Genomic DNA, 11,726 nt, shown 5'->3' on the forward strand with positions numbered 1-11,726 from the left:
AAAACCACAGAGCGCATTGCAGCTAATCTCTTGGAAATACCGGGTCCACTGCTCTACCGACTACATGTTACGCGAGTTTAGCGGTTAGACTGCTAGGTATATTGTGGTTAAGTTACTCCGGTGCGCAAGCGCACAACTTGCCAGACGACCTACGCCTTTACGTATGGGGGTTCAAAGTACATAGAATAAGTGTTTCATGCGATAACGCGACAGAGTAGGATCGCCCTTCTGCAAAGCCCCTTACTTGGAGATCGCAGGCAACTGCCGATAGAGTACACTCGATTTGGTAAACATCTTGCGCGGAACAAGACATTCTGTGCGTCTTCTTTACCATTTACATCTAAGTGGTGCAATGGTGAGTAGTGAAAAAAATTAAGTTGGTCAAATTTTTGCAAGAAACAATTCACCATTTCACCACACCTCGCTTCAGGTTCACCTTTGGAAAAAGTTCGCTAAATGCATCTTGCAAATTTGCACATTTCGTCGTCGGTCAGCAATGTGCACGTGTTTAACTAAAACTGTTTGTTTTTGTTTATTCCCGAGGGAAAATAAGTTTCCGTTCGAAACCATTAAAAAGCGGAAGGTACAACGGCGTGTATCGTGTACTCTATTGTGGTCTTATCTCTATCTGCGTAGCGGTTCGTGCGCGAACTAGCGCAATTCTTGCATGCAAATTAACGTCAACGAGTACCTGGCATTTGAGCCGAAAAACCAGTTTTCTGAGAAGCAACTGTTAATATGGATTAATATTGTTCACTTTCTTTTGTTTAAGCCAACCAGGTGCAACGTGCGAAACAAAAATAAGTCATGTTGGAAAGGAAGCAAATTTACTGTAGAATATACACGAGTCACAAAAAAACATGTCAATGTTGAAAGTTTGTTACAGGGCCCTTAAACAGGAAAAATGTGCCAGTGCGAGTTGCCTTTGCGATAAAAAATCCCCCAGTTTCAAATCAAACATTAATATTTATTAGACTCGTAAGGGTAACGTCGCTTTCTATCTCACGGGGCCTGGTTTCTTAGATGCTGTAAACACAAAAAATTCTGAAAACTTAAATGAACGTAACGTTTTGAATAAATATACTAGCAAATACGTTTGGTGTTTCGCCCTAATTGTATAGAGTACCAACAATACCATACAATATATTAAACCAAAAAAGCCATACTAAAAACAGTTTACGCGATAACATATGCGCTATTTGTTGCAGCGTTTTGCAAATCCTGCAAATTAAAGGTTTATTGTAGATGAAAGGTCAGCATATTTCCAACCAAACATACCTCGTTGCATCAACGCATGATTCATATATGTGCTATGCCGCCTTATTTGTGTGTGTTAATCGTGCGGGCGCCAGATAACAATTTCTCTCGTTGTCAAATTCAAAATCGCCAACAAGGGAAGTTTTTCAGAATTGGAAAAGTTCTACCTGTTTATTTTATGTTCAATAATCTGTAATCATAGAAATCTGTAATATATTTTTTTGTACAAGGGTGTAGGCAAAGAAATCATTGAAACTCAAAAGGGATGAAAACGACAAGAAATGACACAACGGAGAAATATTGAATCTACGAAACATTTGAACATAACAAGAACAATCTGTAAAGCGGTCGTAACGCAAAATTTGTGTCCTTACAAAACTACGTTTTGATCTGTACAAACATGCAAATTGCAAACATGAAGTTAGCATTTGTAACATGATGGCGCCAACAATAGGATGCAAATTATTCAATGTCATTTCATTTATTGATAATGGCTCTATTCCACCACTGTTTAATTATAGCCTTCGCTCGAGATGTAATCTTACTTGCATGGCCAGAGGCAGACGGCCAAATATTTTGCAGTTCGCGAAAACCAGCGACGTGCAATTCACCGAATATCATCTACCGGATCGTGAAGTGGCGATCGTTCTGGTGTTTCTGTTCGGAAAAAATGCAACCGAACTGGAAGAACTTGTCGTGGGCGTGCGGGGCCCAACAAGTCGCTCCGCTACCGTTTTAATGGGCAGTAAATCCGATAAGACGGCTGATTTAATCTGTCGACGACGATGATGCAACCTTCAAATTGCAAACGCCCAAAATTATCAGTTTACCACGCAATATGTAGAATGGGTTATTTTAGATAAAGATTTAAGAATGAATAAAAATGACTAGGCAAAAAAACTTAAATTTCTGTGACGCATGATTTTTGCACAAGATGTGATTTTTCGGACAAGATATAGAAATTTTTTTTCAGCATTTGGAAAGGATCCAAGACACTTCGGGACAATACCTCTTTGTGTCATGTTGAAGTGCATTGCATTTTTTTCTCGCAATGAGTCATGGATCTGCGATTTGAGATTTGCTGCTGGTGCAAACGATTGCCTGCCGTTGTTTCAAGGAGTGCACGACCACATATGAGTCACTTTCCGCAGTGGAAACATTTGCTCGTCCACAATATGACAGACCGGGTTTGCTTCTTCTCTGGAGATTAACCTCGCGAGTTCACTTGTCTGGAGATTCAAATGTGTTAAATTTAATCCACTGAGGAAGGAAATTTTCCATGGAGTTTATTTATTTATATTCGCAAACAACTGATCTGTAATCTTCTGCGACACACGCCCCGAAAGCGACAAGGCATCGAAAAGTCCGACCCTATCTAATTTTTCTCAAAACCCTCTTGACAAATTGTTTAAAATCGTCACCGCTTCGGTCGTGGGGACCGCGCCGGACAAAGAATGCTATCACTGTTTAGAGCCAAACAATTAAAGGCGGCATCCATGGCCTGATTGACGGTTTATCATCTAGGAATTCAACTATCGCGAGATCACAGTATACGATAAAAAGTAAACCTTAGTGCACTTGGTGAAAACGATTTTCACAACCACCCAACGCCAACAAATCAAAATGGCGGCTTACAAACAGTGAATTAATCACATGGTTCAACTAATACATGCATATGTACTCAACTCATATATCAGTACTAGATTATCGTGACGAACGCTCATACTAAATATTCACATTTTTTTTACTTTGACGTAACGGATTCGCTTGCTTGTTACGACAAACGCAACTCGCTTTCATCACTGCCATCTTCGCAGAAGTTTAATGAGGAATTACAATTTGTAAACCTTCTTCAGCAATCTAGGGATACAAATGCCCTATTTTGGAACCTCTTATTTAAGGCAAGCTGACCTTGCCCACAAGCCCTTGAGAGGTCCCACTTTTTTTCCGAATAAAATATGTTATCTTCTTTCTTTTGAAAAGTATCTCGCATTGTGAGTATTTCAAATAAAACAAGTAAAACTATTTCATTGCAGTCAAAGATTTATTTTAATTTCAAGGCATGATTCCGCTGCAAAAAAGATCTATTTTACGACTAAATCACAGCATTAAGAATAAACATCTGTTACAACGTCGGTGTCGTTTGGTATAAACAAACATCGGTGTGGTTATACCAATTCTAGCGTTATGACGTTTGAGTCGGTTTTCATGGCATCTCTGTCGATGATAAAATCGATCTTTTATGTGTTGCATTGTGCCACAACCCTTCAAGAGCCTTCGTTGCCGAAACGTTGGTTATAGCATAAAGAACAATGTAACAAAACAGCACATCCCCAAATTTTGACCATTTGGACGGATCTGTGGCTAAATTCGTGTATGAAGTACTGTGTTAAAAAATAATTACCACAATCCGATTGCTATATTGATTTTATCCATGTATTTCAGTGGCAAATACGTGTTGTACCTAATGAACAGTGATTGTTGCAACTAAGTGGCCATTTAATGTTTGTTGTATTTAATAAAGTAAATGTTACAACTGAATTGCCATTTTTTTAATGTTTGCGATATTTTTTAACACAACAGATTTTAAAAAGATTCTAACCCATAATTTTAAATGCTGATTCCCCCAAATTTTTGAAGTCATGTAAATCGCATCGAAACTATCTTTCTGCGAGTTTATAGTTTTCCCGAGCACTGACCCATTGAAAATACTGGACCCTATAAACCTCATGTAACACTTTTTTATGTTTAACCTTTTCTATTTCTTATTTGTATTTTTACTAAACAGGGTAAACTGAGGTAAGATGGCCCCCTCAGGTAAAATGATCCCTTGAAACATTTTATTGTATTATTAAATAAATAGCGCCATCGAAAAAAAAATGTTACGAAATAAAAAACTAGCAACAAAAAACAGCGGTGATATAATTTTGTGGAAAATATTTTTGAAATTTTTGAATGTTTTAGGTGACCGCATAAAACTTCAAAGCGATTTATTTTAAGAACGTTATGTCAGAGATAAGCAAAGTGGAGCCAATAATATGAATTGTGCGCTGGTGTGACTTATAGACGTCTTTTCCGACCAAACGGCCAAGCAAAGACTTCCACTTTGTGGTGACTATACAATCACCGTCATCCGTTGGGCACCAAGCTAGGTGCAACCTCACGGAGAAAACAAGGTAGAAACACCATGGCCAAGCAAAGCTCAACCAATAGTGCCGCCAGGCCCCGTGTCACAAAATCATAAGATAAGCAAAGTGGAGCCAATAATATAAATTGTGTAAAGCTGCAGACAGACGGCCACTGTTTCGACCTACAAGGTCTCATTAGTGCAGCTGGTGTGACTTTCAGACGACTTTGCTAACCAAACGGCCAAGTAAAGACTTCCACTTTGTGGTGACTATACATCTGTCTGCAGCTTATACACAATTCATATTATTGGCTTCTCTTTGCTTATCTTATGATTATTGTGACACGGGGCCTGACGGCACTATTGGTTGAGCTTTGCTTGGCCATGTTGTTTCCACCTTGTTTTCTCCGTGAGGTTGCACCTAGTTTGGTGCCCAACGGATGACGGTGATTGTATAGTCACCACAAAGTGGAAGTCTTTGCTTGGCCGTTTGGTCAGCAAAGTCGTCTGAAAGTCACACCAGCTGCACTGATGAGACCTTTTAGGTCGAAACAGTGGCCATCTGTCTGCAGCTTACACACAAGTTATGTCAGAGATTGTGGTAAACTAAAAAATGTGACCGACAAAATATTTTTTTTAGTTTTTGCCGGTTGATTTTCGTGCTGTTTAGGTAAAATGCCCCCCTTGTTTAGTTAACGCTTGTGCAAAAATAGTTCACTACCAAATTTAACTTACTCTCAGGATACTTATTTACTGCAGTGCATGAAGAGCCTCTTTTATCAATGTAGTTACTACTTCATGCTTCCAAATTACTTTCGATTTGATTTACTCCGTATTCCGGAAAAAATATTATTGAATGTTTCAAATTGCTCACAACCTAAATATAAAATAAATGCATTGATGATGTACATTCTTCCTTCTAGAATGTAAGTCAGAATGGAGCTATTTTGCCTTCATCCATTAAGGTAAGATTACTAAGTTTGAAAATGAGACAATATTTTCAAAACCAATGCCCGTCATAGTTTAAACTTTTGTAACAAAAAAGGGGCTCTGTCCCAAACATAATCGGTGATTTGGGTGCAAACGTGCAGATAAAATTAATAAATTATGTTTTTTTCTCTTAACGGGTCCATTTACCTGAGTCTAATAATATATAAAACATTTCTGAGCAACGAAAAAAAATGAGAAACACTGCGATGAAGTAAGTCCGAAACTAACCAAACATACTGTAAATGATAAAGAGGGTAATGAACCTGACCAGATAAATAGCTGTGCGACGCTATCTTATTCCACATGATCGGACGCCATTTTGGTTTGATTTCGCTGCTTTGGAGTGCTCAGCATGACAAATTTCAATGTGACAAATTCACTGACAAATTGAAGAGCACGTCGCTGATAAAACGAAGGCCTATATGGCCGGTTAACGAGATCGTACTGACATAATTTTGCAAATGACTGCTACCAAGCATTTTCAGTATAGAGGATGAATCCACTTTGCAAGCCCCATGAGAGGGGTGAAGCCAAGTTATGCTGTAAGTTATTTGACCTGCAGGGCAATTTTTGCGTGACCTAATATGACTTTATGCTTGCTAAAATGTATTCTAAACCTATTTATGTTTCCATCTTAAAATTATAAGCAATCCAGCTTTGTGTTAACAATTATACCTATATCAGAAAACACATTGTAACTTATTTTTTTTAAATGGTTAGCATTTGCTAAACCCTTTGAACAAGAGATACAGGCAAAAAGAATAATCAAATGTAACGGAACATAAATATATGTTTGCGACCTATGGTCCAACAAAAATGATTTATATTTGGAAAGAAAAATTATCTTCCAAAACTATATAAGGCCCAAAAATTATGATGGCCTGATGACCTGTCGTATAAAATATGACATTAATATTTTTTGTTGGACATCCTGAAACAAAAATAATGTGATATTTGGGCGCTGTATGGACATCTTGAAGCACGCGTTTGTCCACGCAAAACTGCTGCGTCATAATCCTGTACAAGTCCAACGCTGGCGTATAATGTCAATTGAAATGTAATCCTGATAAACCTTTTTGCCACGAATAGCCATAAGGAAGCAATTGGTTTATTTTATTTTGTGTGATCATATTGAACAACTGAAACCTCACAATGCTGCTTCTGCGATGCCGCTTTAGTCCTACTTATAGTAGTGAAAATTTTACAAATTTTTGTGAGAATAAGCGATTCCTTCGCCAGGTACTTGCACAATAACGTATACTGCAATACTTCAATTTTCGCTTGAAAACAAAAGATAAAATGCATAGTCCAAGAAACACATCTGTCCTATGCAGGTAAAATAACAAAACTATTGCAATTATGTTAAACACAAGTCTCAAAAAGAAAGCTGAGATCGAGAACTAACCTGACCCAGCTACATTGAACTTTTCAGAAAGATTCTTCCTCTTGACCAGTTGAACTTAATTTGTGGTGCTATGCCCGGCGCCACGGTTGTATTTCTCCTGCGGCCATTTTCCTAAGACAGATAGTTTATAGTTGCGACGATTTGGTGACAGTCGTTGCGTGCGAGATTCTTCGTGGCGATAATAGCACTCTCTCATTAAGAGCTTCCATCGCCAGGAAAAACTTTCGTGCGCTACGAATTAGTTGCCTCGTATGCCCTGCACACACAGATGATGAATAATGCGACAAAACTTGGAGATGCATTTCTTCGAGATCTCGCCACCGTATGACCTTGTGGGCCTGGAGCCTTAGCATGTCTGGCGGGATGAACTTGGGTCAAGCGTGCCCTTGGGCAAATCGGGCCGTCCGGAAGCGAGCACGGCATGCCACACCGTCAGCACGCACTGATCAGCACGTGGTCGTTCATTACGTGATGGTAAAAGAAAAGGCGGTTTTTGAACGTGCGTGACTACTACACCATTGCCAAGTGTACCTCTTGTTGTAGGTCATGACCTTTACAGAAATTAACAATCCAGTAAAATAGCACCGCCTTGTGTGGCATCTTTACTCCACATTTTACTAAAAGTAATTGGGAATTTCCATTGTGCACTTTATTAAAAACGTTCAATTTTTTTCGCACGGCGTATTTAAAAACACTAATTGCTAATTAAAGCAGATGCCAAAAAAACAGCTACTAGTATTGACATTATGCCTCTGATAGTTACAGAAAGAATATAAATTTTCCACAGTATATTTCCAAAAATCACGTACAAAAACGTCCGCTGCAAGTGTAACAGTTTTATGAAAAACCTTAGCGTTGAATTAGTACGGTTTTAAACCTTACAAACTTGGTAACACCTTGACAGATTTTTGTAAGCCCTTTCGCAGGTTTGTTTTTGCATGCATGACCCAAGCTCCAAATCACATTGTATCCTGTAACATACGTGTGCTTGAATTGCGTAATGTTTTGCGCGCAGCTTTGCACATGCACTGCATAATCCCATAATGTGACCCATATGGTTTAGCCATCGAATATTCTCTAGTAAAGTGATTCATTCAACATCCTGTTTACCACACAAAATGTTCTCCTCACATCACACCTATGTTCTTGTCTCAAACCTTACAATCCCAATTGAATCAAACAACACCTCAGGATGTGAATGATTTATTTCAAATAATTGTCACAGTTATATACAAAACATTTGATTTTAAGGCATTGCATATTAAGAGCTTTTATGTACTTCCAACAAATGGTGTAAGTACTGGGACAGTGTTAATATACTGCTTGTATTCAGGTAGATGGCCATATCTTTTTAAACCACTTCTCTCAAGAATTGGTATTCCACTGATGTTGTTAAGTAAGTAATACTGGAACACCACTGACAGAATAGCAATCCACTTCCAACCTGACAAAAATGAAACATTTTCAAAAAAATACATGAATCATTACCTATATGATTTGTACAAACTCCTAATTACACAAAATCTATTACCTAGAGTTCTTTGCCATAATTCTAGCATTTTTTTAAAATACCGTGCTTGATATTTATCCTCATAATTAAAACACAATTTAAACAAAGTTAAAATACTTGTTTATTGCATGATTCATCAATTTACCTGACAACACAGAACTTGAAATTATAAACACTCCAATCCACAGCATGATTTCACCAAAGTAGTTTGGGTGGCGACTCACCGACCACAATCCCTCTGATATAAATTTGCCCTGAAGCAGTATTTTGGTTTGGTTTTTGCATTTTCTCTTTTTCAGCTTTTTAATTTACAGAGATAGGAGATCAAACCATAAGAATTATTTGATACAGGAATACATTTTTAAATGCCTATTTGTGGAGAACAGCATACCATTTTATACACATAATATTTAGTTTTTGTAGGCTTTGAGATGTATAATATCCCTTTTTGAGACAATTAGGGGTGTTTAATTGTTCTAAAAACAATGGTTGTTTTCAAACTAACCTCATTTGCTGGATTGCTTCGGAATGACATTTTTTGTTGGTCCGCTACAACCTCAATAAGCAATCCACACAACCAAACAGCAAATCCAACATAATCAATGTATCCAAGAGGTCTGCTTTTTCTTTCCAAATTGACAAATAGCACAGGAAGAAGTGACAGATAAATCCACAGTGCTATTAATCAAACAAAGCATGTTTGTTTTTGGTTTATGCATAACAATGTAATGTGAGCTACTTGCTTTACCTTGAACTACCCAGTAGATACAGAATACAATGGGTTTGGTCTTAACTTTTGTAAATCGCCGGTCTCCACCTTCCTTTACCACTCGAAAACACAGGAATGCACCAAGTCTTATAAAATATAAAAAATCTGACATTAATGAGAAAAATAATAATACATGTTACAAAAAACACAATATAATTTGATCACATTTACCTCATGGCCCACACAGTAACCATTGCAGTAAGCAAAATTTGCCTCCAGTTTTGATGAAGATTCCATCGAAGACTGACATTGGCAAGTAAAATAAATGTCAGCGAACCTAAAAATATGAAAGCAAACTCCAGGTCTTTGCAGAAAAATAATCTTTTTACAACAGCCTTATTAGCATGTTACTTGGTGTCATTGGTGATGCAATGTACCGTTCATTCCGATAAAACATAAATATTTACCTTTGAGAATTTTATTTCCATACATCTAACAGAGACTTAATAGCATGAACAACTTGTTCATATGAACAACGTCAAACATACGACTTAGGATTATGATTACTTACAGGAATTGTTATAAACTCTGTTACTTAGTCTTCTTTGGCCATAAAGACAACAGGAGATTTAAAGTATACAAACTTTCATGAACTTTTATCTAAGAATTTTAGTGTAAAATCATACAAAGGCCTATTACCTACCGACCAAGTCATAGAACTTTTCTGTTTGCAGGGAATAAGCGATTATGAATCCAACAATCTGAATGAAGAGATCAACGCCGGCAAGATACAGCAGATCATTCATTTTGCGGCAACAATTTTTACGAATGGATAGAAAACAAAATTTAACCTGACCTCAAATTTTCTTGTTACGTAATAAGGAAAATACCCTGTAGGTAAATACTCACATGTGAGAAAAATAAAGCATTATTTTAGCCGAAACGCATTACAAGAATCCTTTTCAGATTTCCAGATAACCCCCCCCCTCCATGTCACAACAAACAAAAATATGGTTTAAATGGTTTTGCATGGTTTAAAAAAAGTAACACAAAAATAAACGACACCATAACGGAAGATGGTTTCTTCAGCGTAGAATACCAAAACGCCAAAATCGTATTTAGCCTAATGAAATTTTCATTTTGCGTAAAGTGTTACTCATGCGCGACGACGCATTTTTAGCCGAGTTTCCGTTTCACGTTTTAAGGCTCGTTTCCAGTACAAACGATTCCATGTTTGATTTATTGTGCGCGCGTGCTGAGTTGTGCTGGGATCGGATGTGCCGGTCTGTGCTAGGATGTGCTCGCTTTTGCTCGAAGAGCAAAAATTTGGGCACAACTGGGCACATTTCGGCACACATTGATGCGAAAGTGCAAGGCAACTGCTTAAAAGGAGAGGACATATATTATTTTAGTGGTGGTTGTGTGATGCGGCCGCGTTTGACATGTGAGCGATTGTTTTTAAGCGTATGAAATGGTGCCGTAACTGAATTACAAAGTGGTGTGTGGAACGGCGTCTTAGCGGGATGTTGCTGTGGAATACCTTTGTCCTGTTTCAATTATAGGCTACCATGTTGGTTTTGATAATCTGTGGTGTTTGGTTCAGCATTTTGTAGTGTTACCTTGCGTCGTAAAAAGTTATGCAAAACAGTACATGCCTTAACTGTGTAGGCTACAACAGTACATGCTTTTTGTTGAAGAATATGTACAGCCAATAGCAACAACTTCAATTTGTACCTATAATATCGCTGGCGGGGCCGAGAAATGCAAGTCAAGACTGACATCCTTAAAAAATATTCAACGTAACTTGTCACTTGCACTTGTCGGTTTTGTGTTCATTACAGGAAAATTCCTAGTCGTGCTTGATTATTCCAGTAGTGTAAACACCGTGTATGCCAGATTGTGCTGTGCCGTGCCAAACTGTGTTCGTGTGTAAACGGGCCTTTAGTTTCCCCAAACCAGGTTTTCGTCCTTTTTTTTCAAAAATCTGTGAGAAATAACCGTCAAAATCAATTGCTGTACTGAAAAGTCAGTCCAAACCAAGTGCATATTGACATACATTTCTTGCCGTACGCAGCTGAGGCCCATCGAGGTCATACTACCAATTCTTGTCACTGTGTAAACACTGTAGCGAACATTGATCATCTTCAATTGCAAACTGTAGGCCTACATGTACAAAATACACTTTGTTCACAACTGTCAATAAATCACTTTGCACTTTGCAGCAGTGAATGTTTTAAAAGGGTAGTGTCGATGCATGAATCAAAACGCTTGCTTTTGTCAAATTTGGATGGCAAATTGTTTATACCTTTAATTGTTCGGGCTGTTGGAGATGAAAAACGGAAACATTTGAGCACTTCTACATTTCTGCCCGATACAGGTTTCAATTCGAACATCCTGGACATGTCCAGGAAATGCCTGACGTATGATAATCCAGCCTTGTTATCTCCAGGACTTGTTTAGCAATAATTACATGCATGGAAGTTCGAAACAAAAGTTGTTAAAGCGCGAAAATAGTTTTATTCACACGTAACATGGCAAAATCATAACAACTAGTAAAAATGGAAAATATTCTGGCCACTGGTTAGTTTTGCGGTTGTGTTTTCATCTTACTGTTTTCAGTTCAGCGATGTTTTAAACAACGACGAACTAACCTTGCGTCGTTTTTGCCGTTTTGGCCTGAGTATATAGTTCTGACAGAGTTTGAGATAAGCTATCAGAAATCGTTATT

General features: G+C 37.9%; 1 protein-coding gene and 1 long non-coding RNA gene across 3 annotated transcripts; both read right to left on the bottom strand.

Moving 5' to 3' along the window:
- Window positions 1-757: 757 nt before the first annotated feature.
- LOC145911695 (uncharacterized) lies at window positions 758-6,929 on the bottom strand. Of its 2 annotated transcripts, XR_014403256.1 has the most exons (5): window positions 6,780-6,929; window positions 2,267-2,486; window positions 1,803-2,052; window positions 1,279-1,424; window positions 758-1,026 (listed from the first exon to the last, which is right to left on the bottom strand). It is a non-coding gene; the product is annotated as an uncharacterized LOC145911695 (long non-coding RNA). The 2 variants fall into 2 exon arrangements; XR_014403255.1 differs by having other exon boundaries at window positions 1,279-2,052.
- Window positions 6,930-7,966: 1,037 nt separating this feature from the next.
- On the bottom strand, window positions 7,967-9,880 carry LOC145911515 (uncharacterized). The gene is made up of 6 exons (XM_082998896.1): window positions 9,702-9,880; window positions 9,230-9,335; window positions 9,038-9,144; window positions 8,795-8,967; window positions 8,435-8,543; window positions 7,967-8,223 (listed from the first exon to the last, which is right to left on the bottom strand). The coding sequence occupies exons 1-6, from the start codon at window positions 9,802-9,804 to the stop codon at window positions 8,051-8,053; spliced, it is 771 nt and encodes a 256-aa protein (XP_082855022.1). The 5' UTR covers window positions 9,805-9,880; the 3' UTR covers window positions 7,967-8,050.
- Window positions 9,881-11,726: the final 1,846 nt, after the last annotated feature.

The sequence above is a fragment of the Ascidia mentula genome, chromosome 8 (assembly GCF_947561715.1).
Source record: "Ascidia mentula chromosome 8, kaAscMent1.1, whole genome shotgun sequence".
Classification (NCBI taxonomy): domain Eukaryota; kingdom Metazoa; phylum Chordata; class Ascidiacea; order Phlebobranchia; family Ascidiidae; genus Ascidia; species Ascidia mentula.

Bases quoted from the DNA above. Each gene is read 5' to 3' on its own strand.
- LOC145911515 (XM_082998896.1), bottom strand. From the start codon at position 9,804: ATGAATGATCTGCTGTATCTTGCCGGCGTTGATCTCTTCATTCAGATT. The intron at 9,145-9,229 runs GTAAATGTGATC...ATATTTTATAAG, and splicing joins GTTACTGTGTGGGCCATGAG to ACTTGGTGCATTCCTGTGTT. The intron at 8,224-8,434 runs GTAAATTGATGA...CATTTTTGTCAG, and splicing joins TTCAAGTTCTGTGTTGTCAG to GTTGGAAGTGGATTGCTATT.